Genomic DNA, 15,421 nt, shown 5'->3' with positions numbered 1-15,421 from the left:
ATTGAGGCTTTTCAGAGGAACTGGGCTCTGGCTCTCTGCCAGAGGGGCTCAGCCATGAGTGCTCAGTGAGTGGGACAGCCCCTGAGCTGCCAGGACCTGGCACACCTGCAGGACAGACCCCAAGATGCCAGGACCTGGCACACCTGCAGGGCATTACCTGAGCTGCCAGGACCTGGCACACCTGCAGGGCGTTCCCTGGCACACCTGCAGGGCGTTCCCTGGCACACCTGCAGGGCGTTCCCTTGCACACCTGCAGGGCGTTCCCTGGGCTCCTGGAGCTCCCCAAAGCCCGTTTGGGTTCTGGGTGAGTGCAGCTCCCTCAGCCTCTGGCAGCCCAAGGGGTTTTGGTGCAGGGGCAGGGTGTGAGCAGCCCCAAACCACAGCCTGAACTCACAGGTAGGCTCTATGCAGATACTCGTACCCCAAAGGCTTCTCCAGGTGCTCCAGATGTAAAAATTAAATCAGACTCTTAAGTATTTTTGTGTTTTACAGAAGTTGTCTAAGTAATGACATTTTTTTTTTTACAAAAAACCCCAAAAACAACAACTTGGCAAAATGTAACGCTAGAAAGGAGATTCTGTGCTGGGTTTGCTTTGTTCCTCATTAATTAGTTCCAGGACTGATCCTTCAGTGTGTTTAGATGCAGAGAGACAAAATCTCACCAAACTTGGTGCTATTGGGCTGCAGAAAATGACAGTACCTGAGCTTTGAAAGTGCATGTGAGGAACTGTTAATTTGAGGCTGTTAATTTTGTGAGGCTGTTAATTGCCAAGGCATGAGAAGGGGCACTCGGGAGACATTTAGATGGCTGTTCTGTTTTCTGCCACATTTGGGCACAAGAAAAAAGCTTCTAGCAAGGTTTCTGAACTCCTGGTGGGGCTGAACCGCAGTACCTGCAAAGTAAGCACAGCCCCTGCCCCAAATTACTGCCTTATGTCACCGGTTTTAGGGACAATACAAAGCTCCATTGATGCTAGTGACTGTTTTTTTTTTCAGGTTGCTCAGCATAAGTCGTGCATGGGGATGTATTCCTTCCCCAAAAGCATCTATTTGATTGTGCTCTATATCTTAGTCTACTAGAACTAATCTACTAAAATATTCATGTACCAAAGGAAAACTGGAATAAAAAGAAAAGATAAAGTATGTGCAGTGTGTCAGAATGAATGCACCTAGTGGAACATTAGCTTTTGTGTTTCTCGGGTTTTTTTAACCTTGCTACCTTAATGGTATTCTGAAGCAGCATTTTACAGTTAGTATTTTTCTTTTTTAAAGTTAAAAGATTAAAATGGAATAAGGGTAGGAAGGGGAGGGGTAGGTGGAAGAAGACAAAAGAGCTGGGTCCTTAGATTGGTAGGTAAAGCCCATAAACACCATGAATTAATAATTTCCTACACAGAATGAAGTTCCAAACAGGTAAGCATAGAAGGCTGTGCAATAACTAGGGGAAAATTTTAAAAAAGTCTTACTGAGATTTAAGAGAATCATAGGCAGGGCTGACCCTCAGTCTTAAATGAATTTCACCTTGGCATGGCTGCTTTTCTAAATGAGTGTGCATGAAACATTAATTCTTTTGCATGGAAAATTCCACATCTGGATTGTATTTTCATTTCAGCTGTGGAATTCTGCTGCACATGTGCTGAACTTTGGGCTTAATGAAGAGCCATCTTTATTTAAACGTGATTTTTAAAATTATATGAGTAATTTGCAATATTAAAGGCTTCTGGAAATCCAAACTGTTAGAATGGTTTTGAAAATACTGAAAACTGACTGCCTGACTATTCTGCCCCCAGCTACAAAATCAGATGAAGCCCTTTATGCTCTGACTCAAAGGGAAACGATGATAACATTTTTGGCAACAAAATAGTTAGGGAAAATTATATTCCAAACTGAAAATTTTATGAAACCAGAGAGTGTGAGAACAAAAGGGGAAAACAAAACGAGGTGGTTTGTGGTGAAGGCAGTTTTACAGGTGGAGCTGTGCTGGGTGTACCAATCCCTGCTGGTTCAGGCTGCAGAGGGTTAACCCTGAACCCTCCTGGGGTCTGGGTGTCCCTGGTCCATCCCCAGGTGTTTGAACACCTGAACCATCCCAGGGTCTGGATCCATCCCCAGGTGTTTGAACACCTGATCCATCCCAGGGTGTGGATCCATCCCCAGGTGTTTGAACACCTGAACCCTCCCAGGGTCTGGATCCATCCCCAGGTGTTTGAACACCTGAACTCTCCTGGGGTCTGGATCCATCCCAGGTGCTCCCTGGCCTGCCCAGCCCCTGGTCCTGCACGCTGCATTTTCCTGGGTGCTCAGTGGCATTTCACAGCTCTCCCTGCACCAAGTCCATGGCAGGAGCTGTTCTGCTGGCAGCTCCCCATGCAGCATATTTCATCTTAGAGTTTGGGGAGGATCTTTAATCTTATCAGAGAAAAAAAAAAAACCCAGAGCATCTTTGATTCACAAAAATAAACTTGTATAAGTTGTTTTAAAATTGTATCTTTTGAAATGCATTCTAAAATTTAAATAGGACCTCAAGCTTTAAGATATTCCTTCATTTTCTGACTGAAACAATTCCTTGAAGAATTAGATTGAACTGAGCAGAAATATTCATGGCTGAGCATACAGAGATATGAATCAATACAGAAAAAAACCCAAACCAGAACAGAAAAAAAATCTAGATGCTTCCCTGTCCCAGATTTCCCTGTAAACTTCATGACACACTTTTAGTTGAGGATATAATGAAGTGTGTACTCAGGTCACTGAAATGAACAAGACATCTCGTCTCTAAGTTTAATTAAAAGATTTCTTCATTGAATTGTACTGTACAAAAATATAATTTGTTTTGTTTGCTGTAATTACAGGCAGTCTCCTGTCAGGCAGCTCTGTGCATTTCTCTCAATGTGTGCTTTAATCTGTACAAGGGGGCACGAGGCACAAGCAGGACATTAATCTCCCTGAAACAGCTTTTTTTTTTTCTTGCATAGGTTCCCATCTAAATAGAAATCTGATCATTTCTAAAAAACATGGTTTTAGCAAGCAGGGACTGACTTTTTGTTTCTCACTACCCCTGTTTCTTTTCTGCCCCATGGCTTCTCTATCTGTAATTGCATAGACTGAATTAACTGATATTTTAAACACTTGATTTGATCAATCTGCATGAATCCCAAGGGCTGCAACAGGAGCTCACCAAGTGTTTGTGGTGCTGGAAGCTGGGTCAGATCTGCCTTCTTGGCACATGTTCCAGATGGGGACTGCTCCCTTCTTTGGCTTTTCCTGCTAAATTGTTCTCAGCTGGCCAGGAGGGGCAGTTTGTCCCTTGAGGGCTGGCACTGGAAACGTGCCTGGGTGTGCACAGGCGTTCATCTGCTGCTCCTGCAGGTGGATTGTGGCTCTTTGGCAGTGTCCCCATTGCCCCTGGCCTGTGAGTGTTCTGTGAGTGTTCTGTGAGTGTTCTGGGTGTGCACAGGTGTTCATCTGCTGCTCCTGCAGCTGGATTGTGGCTCTTTGGCAGTGTCCCCATTGCCCCTGGTCTGTGAGTGTTCTGTGAGTGTTCTGTGAGTGTTCTGGGTGATCTCAGGGTGCACAGGTGTTCATCTGCTGCTCCTGCAGCTGGATTGTGGCTCTTTGGCAGTGTCCCCATTGCCCCTGGCCTGTGAGTGTTCTGTGAGTGTTCTGGGTGTGCACAGGTGTTCATCTCCTCCTCCTGCAGGTGGATTGCTGCTCTTTGGCAGTGCCCCCATTGCCCCTGGCCTGTGAGTGTTCTGTGAGTGTTCTGTGAGTGTTCTGGGTGATCTCAGGGTGCACAGGTGTTCATCTGCTGCTCCTGCAGCTGGATTGTGGCTCTTTGGCAGTGTCCCCATTGCCCCTGGCCTGTGAGTGTTCTGTGAGTGTTCTGTGAGTGTTCTGGGTGTGCACAGGCGTTCATCTGCTGCTCCTGCAGCTGGATTGTGGCTCTTTGGCAGTGTCCCCATTGCCCCTGGTCTGTGAGTGTTCTGTGAGTGTTCTGGGTGTGCACAGGTGTTCATTTGCTGCTCCTGCAGGTGGATTGTGGCTCTTTGGCAGTGCTGTGATGGCAGGGCTGGTTTCCCCTGGCCTGTGAGTGTTCTGTGAGTGTTCTGGGTGTGCACAGGTGTTCATTTGCTGCTCCTGCAGGTGGATTGTGGCTCTTTGGCAGTGCTGTGATGGCAGGGCTGGTTTCCCCTGGCCTGTGAGTGTTCTGTGAGTGTTCTGGGTGATCTCAGGGTGCACAGGCTGTGGGTGTGTGTGGGCTGGGATGTGCAGCACTCGCTGCCCTTTGCCTCCTGCACTTGGCTGCCCACTACAAACCTCTCTGTGAACTGAGGACATGACTGCCCTGTTTTTATGTGTTTTTATGACCATCTCTCAGATCTCTTTCCCTTCTCCCTCAGTTCATGACTCACCACCTGTATTTATCCTGTGTGATACCAATGTTTTGTTATTCCCCTTTCCACAGATGAAAACGTAATTAAAATCTTTCCCATTAAAAGAATTGTATAGTAAAGAAGAGTTCTGCCTGCTGCCTTGCTGCCAGAACAGAATTGATAAACTCCTTGGTGTGGAGGCTGACATTTCTTTAATGGTCTCACCACAATTTCCTGTTTTCATTTTCTCCCACAGACTAACAGCTAAAGCCGTGGCTGTTCTCTTACCAATCCTGGGGAGCTCGTGGATCTTTGGCATTTTGGCTGTCAATGCCCAAGCTTTAGTATTTCAGTACATATTTGCTGTTTTTAATTCACTACAGGTAAGTATCTGGTGGGGAAGTTTATGGCTACAGAAGTGCTTCTGAGATCCAATTAAATGGCTCATTAGTAATGTCTTCACATGTTTATGTTTATTGCATTTTATCCTGTGTTCCTTCCTCTGTCTTTTAAGTCTGTGCTAAGCACAGAGTGCTGGCAATTGCTTGTCTTTGTTTGAACAGAACTTGTATCCCACTCCTTAGAGTTTCCAGTAGCAATAATTAAATAAATGAGACAGCACTGAGCCTCAGAAATGAAATGGAATTCGTTCTTGCAGCACCGTGTACCATAGGCAGGATTCTTCTGTAGAGATACCAGGCCAATTTTTCAATGCCAATTTGAGGCTTCATTACTGAGACTAAATAAAAGCAAACAGAACTTTGTGGGAAAGATCAAAAGTGGAGCTATTCCCTGTGCTGTACAGAGCTCCTGATGCAGGAAACTCAGCCCTCATCTCCTTGGCACAGCATCCAGAAAAGCAGCTCTATCCAAGGGGGAATGTAAACATCTGCTTAGCTTGAAGCAGACATTTCAGCACAGGCATAACCTGTATACAGGCATGTTCCAGGTCATTCCCAAGCAGTGGTTGTAAGAGGAGGGAAAAACAATCTCCTGTAAATCCTTTCTTGTCTTGGAAACAAACACCACCACTGTGGATCCAAAAACAGTGAAACGGGGTTCTTGGTGCTGAAAACTACTGCCAGAAAAATAAAATTGTCTTGTGAGGGAAAGGGATTTTCACTTTGCATTGGACTTTTCACTTAGCATTGGACTAAAAGCCCAAAGATAGCAAAATTCTGCTGTGAAAATTCTCCTGGTGCTAATACCTTGCTTTTCTAACCTGAAAAATCCTCATCTGGTGTTTCCCTAAGAGCATTTCCCTCTCCTTGGTCTTTGCAACCACAAACCAAGAGTTCTCTTGTGGTCAGGAAACAAGAATTTCTGCCTATTTACAGCCAGATTTTTCCTTCAGTACAGCAAAGTTTAGGAGGTGTTTTTTTGCAGGAATAGTTCCAGAGAAGCCCCACAGTTACCCAGTGCTGCAGGTTTCTCCAGTTTCACTTGAGACACTCTGGTTTAGTGCACTCAGACATTTACAGGGCTCCAGCTCCTGATGCCTGTTCTGTACATACTGAGAGAAACACAGTATGAAACATTTGACTTTTCACAGCCAGACCTCACCCTTCTCCCTTTTTTCCATTTTCAGGGATTTTTCATGTTCCTGTTTCACTGTCTTCTGAACTCAGAGGTATGTAACCAAATTTGGTGTTACCAAATTCAAAGAACATAAATGTGAATCAATTTCTGCATTATCATTGCCTGCTATGTCACTGATTTCCTTTTCCTTTTAATTAATCCATGACTCTTCTGGCTCCGTGACTGGCAGCATTTTTACCCGTGCTTGACGTTTGTTTTAATTGGCATTTAACTGGAGGAAGGTTGGAAGCACAGAACCGAGATAAGAGGAGCAGTGAAGAGCAGGAGGAAGCTGTCCTGGGAGCTGGGGGCTGAGCAGGCAGGACTGCACTGTGGGGAGGGGAAGCTTCACAGGTGGGAGCAGATTCACCCTGGCAGTCCCTGCTGGGGGCTCTCTAGAGCCGCAGCCCCAGGGAGGAAAATAAATATTATTCTCAGCAAAACATACTTGTGGATGTTGCTCATGCAGTCCTTAATGGGAAGCCTTACTGAGCAGAAGATATTCCAGGTATTTTTCTTGGCAGGAAGTTCAGGTGTTGGTAGGGGACTGAGGCATTTTTTGCATTAAGGCTTCATTAGAACAACTGGGACGAAGCCAAGACAAGGCTGATGTAAATTTGGCTTGCAGCATCCTCTCCTCCCGTGGCAGATAGCAGAAAATGCCCAGCCACAAGTATTGCTGAAAGAAATGGTTTGTGTGAGCCATTTCCAGTCCTGCCAGGGCAGTGCCCACTGCAGACCCTGGCAGCTTTGGCTCTGCACAGATTTTTCCTGGATGCTCATGAGGAGCTCTGCCCCAGAACCTGCTGCTGCTTCCCGTGCAACAGCAGCACTTCACCTCTTCTGTGGAGAAATTATTATTTGTTAATATGTGCCAACCTATTCCAGCCCAGAGCATTCACTGATGTGATCTCTGCCAAAATCAGTTTGGAGAGTCAGGTCTGACTGTGGAACTCTTGATCTTTATTGAAATCATCTAAAATTAAGCAGGCGGGTTAAAGGTAGGGAGGAAAAATATTTCTTTATTCTGTTCTCCCCCAGGCTTAGAAATCTTCAAGTTTCAAATGTTTTAGATCAGATACAAATATTTGAATTGCTGTAATTTTTTCTGGAACCTCATGAGAAATTAAATTCAGAAACTTTTCATAATTTTTATCCTCAAAAACCACACAGCTGATGTGAGTTGTTATTTTTGGAGGTCCTACTGGCTCCTTCACAGGCTGTGCATATCTAAAATACTCCTTTAGCTAAACAGCAAGAACTCTTGAGAATTTCTTCCCGAGAAGTGAAACTCGGATATTGTAAAGAAACATCCATGGACTGGGTACAGAAGTGGCTGGGTAAAAAAGGGCTTTATTCCCAGACAGAAATGCACTGGTATTAAAAAGAATCACAGGAGAATGAGCCAAGATGTTCTTGATCTCCACAGCCGTCACTTCCAGCCTCAGTCCTTGACCAGTCTCCCCTCCCTGTCTCACCATCTGTCCTTTCTGCAGCTCATTTTCACTTGGTGGAGAATTTTGCTCCATCTCTGTCCTGGTGGCACCTGGGCCTGTCAGGGCTGTGCAGCCCAGGGGGAGCCTGCTCGGGCACCTCCTGCTCCAGCCTGGGGCTCTGTGTTCACTCAGAAAATGTGAAACTGGGAAAAGTCCATAAAGACAAAGAAAAGTGTAGGGGTGGATTGTTTGTTGTTTAATAGCACAGTGACATTTGTGTGGAGAGAGGAAAAAGGGGAAATGATTGCAGGCTGCACCTGTGAAAATAAACACAGCTTTTTCAGCTGGTTTCACTGTTCTTTGCCAAAGGTTAGAGCTGCCTTTAAGCACAAAACCAAGGTCTGGTCCCTCACCAGTAGTTCAACACGCAACATCAACGTGAAGCCCTTCAATTCAGACATTGTAAGTATTGCTCCTTTTTTCCCCTACTGTATCTGAGAGTGTTTCCCATTAAATTCTGTTGGAAAGAACAGAGCAGGCCCATGGGTATTTTTAGTACCAGCCTAATGCAAGGTGCAGACAGGTGGAACCAGCAAGCATGAAGTTGCAGATTTAAAATCTGTTTTGAAAGCAAAGGACAGAACTCTGCTTTCTGGGAAACCATCAAATAAAAGCAAACAGCTTTATGAGCTCTGGGTATGGTTCAGTAGGGCCATTCCCACCAATTGCAATGGACTTCTGCATTTTGGCAGCATTTTGGCAATGTATTGCTCTGATGGTGGTGGCTCTCTGGTAGGGCTTTCTTACTGTTAAACCAACACGTGAATGTCATTTTCCAGCTCTGCTTAGATTGTCTTGAGACAGAAGGCATTTGTTTTTATAAGGAACCAGACATCTGAAGTGATAGGTATTATTAAGTGATCCTTGCCAATCACCTCAGATCCTGGCAATAACTGTTTAAGAATCCTTTATGGCATATGCTCTCCAGACCCTGTGACAACCCTGTAATGTAAATAGATGCTTTCAAGCTTTTATTTCATCTGGGCAAGAGTTGCTTGGATAAATAAATAAATAAATAAATAAACAGATTTTCTATACTATTTTATTTTCCAGATGACTGGGAACAGGCCAGGCACAACCCCCACCAAGCTGAACACCTGGGATAAAAGCAGCAATTCAGCAAACCGCATTGATTTATCAGCAGTGTGACAGGAGCAGCAGCTCCTCAGAGAAAACCAAGCCACACATTCAGGACCTCCACACCGTGTCCACCAGCTGTTCCTGTCACTGCCAGTGACAGCAGAAAACTGGGTTTTAAATCACTGCCTAATGAATTGGGAATTGCCATGTTGTTCTGTTGAGTAAATAGCCCTCGTTGCTTGCCTTCAAAACTGTACCACGTTCTAGCACTTGGCTATTAGCAATATCTGTAAAAATGACCAGCACAAATATACACTGGATGGTTTTGTCAGCAATGATGAAAACCCTAGGTATGCAAGAAGGGCTTATTGCTCCCTGAATCATTCCAGCTCCCAGAACTGAGGGAAAGCAACATACCTCTGAAAAGATGGGTTTTTATGCTCTAAAATGAAATGCTTCCCATTGTGATGTTGTAATGAGACTATTCCAGGCTTGCTGTGCTCTCTCTGTTTACATTTTTTACCTTACAGAATTATCAAAGTGAAGTTGATTCCAAATACATATTATGGTGTTTATCTAAATGCTGCAAGGAAGCCAGGCCTTGAGGGAGAAGCAGGTTCCAAGTACCCACTCCCAGCGTGGGTGTGGAAGAGCAGAGCTAATAAACACATGAACACATGAGCAGCACCTGGAAGGTGTAAATGTGCATCTTTAGCATTTTAGCTCTTCCTTTTGCCATGTTGTCATCAGAGGCAAAACTGGCTGGGGCTGTCCTAGAGCAGCCCCCAGCCCCTCTGTTGCTGATCTGTGTCTGTATTGCCATGCAAATTATTCAATTATTGCCCTGCTTTGCCTGCAGCTCGGGGCTGCAATCCACAGCTCTCCATCGAGCACATTTTGCAAACTCACTGTGGCTTCTAGGAACCAAGAGCTGGCACTGTGACTTACCTTGCTCCTTTTCCTGGTCATTTTGAGACACTGAACTGCTGCCACGAGGATGGAACACACTGATACACTGTGAAGACAGCCAGCCTGCAAATAGCTCTGTGCATTGTTTCCTGCAGACAGCTTTTAAACAGGGCTCTGCAGTCTCTTTTGTGCTTTTAGACCCTGCTCAGCATTTAGAAGCTTCTGCTTTAGTACTGCTATGAAGTATCTTCAAGGAGGAAATAAACACTGTAATTTTTCTTCTGAGCTGTGTTTTGTGGGTTCTCAGAGCGGTGTTTGGAGCACAAGGCAGGGCCACCCCACCTTCCCAGCCGGAGCCAGGCAGAGTTTAACCCCTGGCAGGGCCCTTGGGGCTTGCTCTGGGCTTCATTCAGCATCCAGGACGTGCCCAGGGGAGGCCCTCCCCAGGGTGGCTCTGCAGCCACAGCTCCCGTCCCCAGCTCTCCCTTGTGCCTCAGCCCTCAGAGATCAGCAGGGAATTCACTGATCTGCTGGGCTGCCAAAGTACTGCAGAAAATATGCAAAAAAACCTCAGACAGGCAGAAAATGTGCAACTCTTCAACCTCATCTCTTGCTAAGATGTTTCGTGCTGGGTTTTTTAACCTTAATTAAATGTTTGTGTATTCAGCAGCTCAGACCATTGCTGGTCCCAGTGAATGGGCTGTTTGTTTCCAAGAGAAAAGGTATTTACACTCTAATGTGCAGAGTGGAAATTTTCTATTGCATAGTAAATTTATCAAAAAGTTAAATGAAAGTAAATTGATCTTTAGGAACAGGAAATACCCACCAATTATGACTGAATTTAGTCTGGTGTTTAATCCAAAAGACATGGAGTTTAAAGTTTAGAAAAACTCAATGCATTTAATTTCTGTTTGATCCAAACCAAGTTTTGTCCCTGTTTCCTTCTGCACTAAAATAATTATCTCTTTCAGTCTGGCCCAATCTTTCCTGCCTTTTCCCCTTCCTATCCAAGACCTGTTGGTGTGATCCTCAAACTGGAAGCCCAGAGTCCACCCAAGCTTACAGCTCAGAACATTCTACAGAAATTATTTTAGTTTAGTGCTGGATTTCTGCAGTTGGAACACAGCAGAACTGCACACCACACATTTAAATCCACGGGCTTTAATCTCATGTTTCCTAATGCTAAGTAACTCCAGTGGCTGACAGCTAACTCCAAACAGAGGCTCAGTAAAAGCTAAATATGTAGATGGCTGTGTCTTTATTTTGGCTTTTCTGTAGGGTTTTCTCCTAGCCTTTTCTGCACTGCTGTGTCTTACAGCTGTGCAAATATATGGGCTTTTCTTGGCCTGAAAATGATTTTTTTCCCCAAAAGACCCTGTAGACAGAGCCCTTGGAATGTACAGAGGAGATGGAATAGAGGAGCACTGTGATAACAGTGCTCAGGGTTTGTGTTGTGTGCACACAATGTATTTAAGCATAGTTTTGATACTGGACCAATATGAGTTCTTTTGGTTTTGGTCTGCTTTTGTTTTTTTTACATTGTGACCACAAATACAGATTGAAACTCTCCTTGATAATTTTCTAATCATTGTAGTATAGCACAAAGTTCTGTGAATGAACCAGACAACATATAAAAGCTTTTTTTTTTAATCTTTATTTTTAAGAGTATTCCCCTCTGCCCAATTTTCCTTACCTGCATTTCCTCCTGTGCTGTATTGGTCATTTTGTGACCATCCTGTGTCCATTTGGAAAACTCCCCACACACGAGACGCAGCAGTGGCACTGCTCCAAAGGGCTACATCAGTTTTTCATCCAGGTGTGCTCTGGTTTAAAATTGCTCACCAAAACTGAGACAGGCATGAAAAGGTGTTTGTTCTGTCCTTTGGAAAGGGGCAGGCAGTGTGGTGAGCTCACCCCCGTGTCCCTGGATCCTCTCTGCCTGCAGGCCCTGGGCACGGAGCACTTTTGTCTTGTTCTTGGCCCGTGAGCTTTGGGGCACTGAATTTATCACACAGCATCAGGGATGGGGCTCCTTCTGGTTTTGGTAAACTGGTGAAAATCCCCACCAAGCACAAATGTGTTCCCTTGCCATCGATATCCATTCTTTTTGTTTGATTCAAAGTGTTTTTCTTGGTACTGAATGCAGCAAATGTACTGAATAAGAAATGCTCAAATGAATCTTTAAACAATCTCTTTCTGTCCTCAGTCTCTTGAAGCTTGAAAATCTTGCAGTTTATTTATGGGCTTGTATAGAGCAGCTATTACAATATTTTTTTTTGGGCAGCATCATTTTGTCAACAGTATGAAATCTTAATTGAATGAAATGTGAGTTTTAAAAATAGGTAATGTAGCAAGAATGACTTTGCCAGTAATTAGTAAAATAATTTTGTTTTGTTGGTTTTTCTCCCTCAAATAAAGAAGAAATCTTAATTTCCTAAAAGGACTTTGTATTTATTAAAATGATTCTTTTGACATGAGCTGTAAACAACAGCATAACAATGAAGGTTCCCTGTCAGTGCTATTGTTGCAATTATCCATCAGAGCAATTACACATCCTGTGAGAGACCTGCTGATGTGCAGGCAATATTTCTGTAAACTTTATGCCTGATGTTTCTTTATAGAGAATAACTGCACCGAGCCTCCCCAGCAGAGGGGGAGCCCCTGGCATTCAGTGCAGAGCCAGGCCAGGCCTTGCCTGAGTGCCTGAGCCTGAAGCTTTGGCTCTGGGCCTGGCTTCAGCCCACAGCAGGTCAGAAGGGGTGGGTTCTAAAAGAATATTTCTTGTATGGAGGCTTTATTACTCTTACATTGATCTGAAAATGATAATGCAAGTCCAGAACCGTCACATCTCAGTCTCCTGAGCTCCCTCACAGGGATGCAGCTCCTTCTCAAGGTCAGGGCTGGCTCTGTGGTGATCACCAGGCTGCCAGCTGCCTCCTCTGTGCTGCATAGGTGTGCAGATGTGGTGAGGGGTGCAAAAATAACTGGAGCAATTATATGCTGAAAAATTAAAGATTAGAATGTAGATGAGAAAGGCTTTTCATCTTCTTTCTTCCCTTTGTCTCCTTTAAAACCATGTAGCAAGGCATACATAAAAGAAAGCTTTCTTGCTATTTTGTGAAACACAGAGGTTATTAACATTTATCATTCATGACAGAATAATAAATTAGATAATTTTGGCACTGGCTTACATCATGTTTGCCTTTAAAAATATTTTCATTATATCAGTGTTATGCTTGGCTGGCTCCATGTAGTGTGTCATGGATAGTTATTGCTATAATTGCCCTTGTTCACACCATTTTCCTTCTCAATAATCCCATATGTTCTTGGAATTCAGAGGCCATATTTCATCTTGTCAAGGATGATTACAGCACTAACTGCACCACTGACATCAGCATTCTGCCCAGCTGCTGACACAGGGCAGAATCATTGAGTCCCAGGGGATGTCTGAGCTCTGCCCTGGATCCTCACCCACCTTTTCTCTGCTGGAAGCTCTGCTGCCTCAGGGGAGCTCCCTAGAGCTGCTTTAGGCTGCTCATTCACCTACAACAAAGGCAAAACTGACATTTTTCTCACCCCTGTTATTTTCTGTTGTTACTGAATAAAATCAGGCTTGATTGGACACTGAATGTGTCCCTTTAAGCATCCTCCAAGCTAAGGTTTTGCTGATACCTACTCACAAACAGAGAATAAAGCATAAAACAGCTCAAGACAAAAAAAAACAAACCAAAACACACACAAACACACACAAAACCACACCAAAACTGCAGCACAATTAGCAGCTCTGCCATTGCAAAACCCTGGCTTTAGTTCATGCTCATAATATTCTGGAGGAAGATGAGGAATAAAACCAAAATTAGGGGAGCGCTTAGGAGCATTTCAGTGGACAGAAAGAGTAATAGTTTTGCCCTTTTATATGACTGCAAAACAGCCACTTGTACGAATAATTTCTCTCTGAATCCACAGCAGCTCCAACTGAACTTCTGCCATCAGTTTTAATTTGGGTGCACCCTTGGCCTAGAGGCAGAGAGGCGCGGGCAGGCCGTGGCCAGGAGGGGCCTGCAGCCGCTGCAGGTGCAGCTTTGCCCAGGGTCTGGGGCAGGGCCCAGGGCTTGGGGCAGGGCCCAGGGCTGTCCCCGGTGCCCACGGTGCTGGCACAGCAGCGCAGCCGTGCCCGAGGCAGCTCTAACAAGGCCTGAGGCGAGCACAAGGCATTTCCCCTGCAGCAGCTTTGCCCAGGGTCTGGGGCAGGGCCCAGGGCTGTCCCCGGTGCCCCGCAGCACTGGCACAGCAGCGCAGCCGTGCCCGAGGTGGCTCTAACAAGGCCCGAGGCGAGGAGCACAAGGCGTTTCTCCTGCAGCAGCTTTGCACTGGGTCTGGGGCAGGGCCCAGGGCTGTCACGGGTCCCCACGGTGCTGGCACAGCAGCACAGCCGTGCCCGAGGCGGCTCAAACAAGGCCCGAGGCCAGGACAAGGCGTTTCTCCTGCAGAAGCTCTGCCCAGGGTCTGGGGCAGGGCCCAGGGCTGTCCCCGGTCCCCACGGTGCTGGCACAGCAGCGCAGCCGTGCCCAAGGCGGCTCGAACAAGGCCTGAGGTGAGGAGCACAAGGCGTTTCTCCTGCAGCAGCTCTGCCCAGGGGCTGGGGCAGGGCCCAGGGCTGTCCCCAGTGCCCACGGTGCTGGCACAGTAGCGCAGCTGTGCCTGAGGTGGCTCTAACAAGGCCCGAGGCGAGGAGCACAAGGCGTTTCTCCTGCAGCAGCTCTGCCCAGGGCTGTCCCTGGTGCCCACGGCGCTGGCACAGCAGCACAGCCGTGCCCGAGGTGGCTCTAACAAGGCCCGAGGCGAGGAGCACAAGGCGTTTCTCCTGCAGCAGCTTTGCACTGGGGCTGCAGCCACGTTCCCCACCTGGGTCCATCTGCAGAGCTCACGTGTGTCTGCAACCTCCCTGAAACCCTCCCACTGTCCACAGCTCGTCATGACCACAAAACCTCATGCACAGCAACTTTTAATAATGCCTTCTCATTAGGAAAATGTTTGGTCCTGTGAACATCTAACGGCAGGAAAAACACAGTCCCTTCTGGCTGTGCATCAGCGCAGTAATTTAACAAGGCAAGAGAGATAATCTGCTTCTCCAAACCAGAGCTTTTCATTTAATAGAGCTATTTTTTCAGATAACAGCCTTGGTAATGACACCACAAGAAATGCACACTGGGAAGCACAAAACAGCTCAACTCTGCTTTCTTTCTGTGTACTATAATTTGTGAGACATTGCACCTTCCCAGTGAGAAAGGGAGAACTCAGAGCTGACCTTTCCTGGCCTTTAAAAACAAGCACATTTCAAAGTCTCAAATTCCAGTTATCTATATGGCAATTAACATTCTTTAAGTGCATCACTACCACTAGGTACCTCCCACCATCCTTTAAGAACAATTTTCTTTTTCATCACTTGTGCAGTCATTCCCCTAAGTTCTCTGTTTCACCTCTCTGGCATTATCTATTCAGGTGAAGCTAGAACAGATGTCACAAAATGCAGGCAATTGCCTCCTACATGGTCTACAGGTTGCTGCTTTTGCAGGATTAATTTTTGGGACTGGCACAGGGAAGAGGTTATGTTACCTCCACTTCGACCTCCTGCTTTCTCTCCCTACAGATGGTGGCTTTTATAAAATGAAAGCAATTGCAACTCAAACTGTGTTTGTCTGGGATGCGAAAGGCAGCTGGGCTCTGTTCCTGGCAATCAAATATGTTCACAGGTCTTGCTCCCTTCTTCATTCTGTAAAGCTGATTACTTCCCTTCCCTTCCCTTCCCATAAATACCTTTTCAGTTCATTTAACTCCTCAGGCCTTTCCTTCCCGGCCTTGCCAGAACTTACCTCAGAGACTGTAAATGTCCCTTTCTGCAATCTGCATTTTCCTTTTCTCCTGTCAGATGGGCTCAGGGCACTGCTCTGCCTGGCTGGGGGACTGAGGTTCTGTGACAAACAG

The 15,421-nt window shown here is 45.7% G+C and overlaps 1 protein-coding gene across 1 annotated transcript in view; it reads left to right on the top strand.

Annotated features, from left to right (window-relative positions):
- ADGRD1 (adhesion G protein-coupled receptor D1) overlaps positions 1–11,876 on the top strand; it is a 121,442-nt gene extending 109,566 nt beyond the window's left edge. The window contains exons 22-25 of the mRNA XM_077187894.1: positions 4,630–4,756; positions 5,962–6,003; positions 7,757–7,849; positions 8,501–11,876. Of these exons, the coding sequence (XP_077044009.1) occupies positions 4,630–4,756; positions 5,962–6,003; positions 7,757–7,849; positions 8,501–8,596 (358 nt within the window). The 3' untranslated portion in view covers positions 8,597–11,876. The remainder of the gene's footprint in view (positions 1–4,629; positions 4,757–5,961; positions 6,004–7,756; positions 7,850–8,500) is intronic.
- The last annotated feature ends 3,545 nt before the right edge of the window (positions 11,877–15,421 follow it).

Source organism: Agelaius phoeniceus, chromosome 18, assembly GCF_051311805.1.
Source record: "Agelaius phoeniceus isolate bAgePho1 chromosome 18, bAgePho1.hap1, whole genome shotgun sequence".
Classification (NCBI taxonomy): domain Eukaryota; kingdom Metazoa; phylum Chordata; class Aves; order Passeriformes; family Icteridae; genus Agelaius; species Agelaius phoeniceus.
This window is presented reverse-complemented; position numbering and strand designations above follow the sequence as displayed.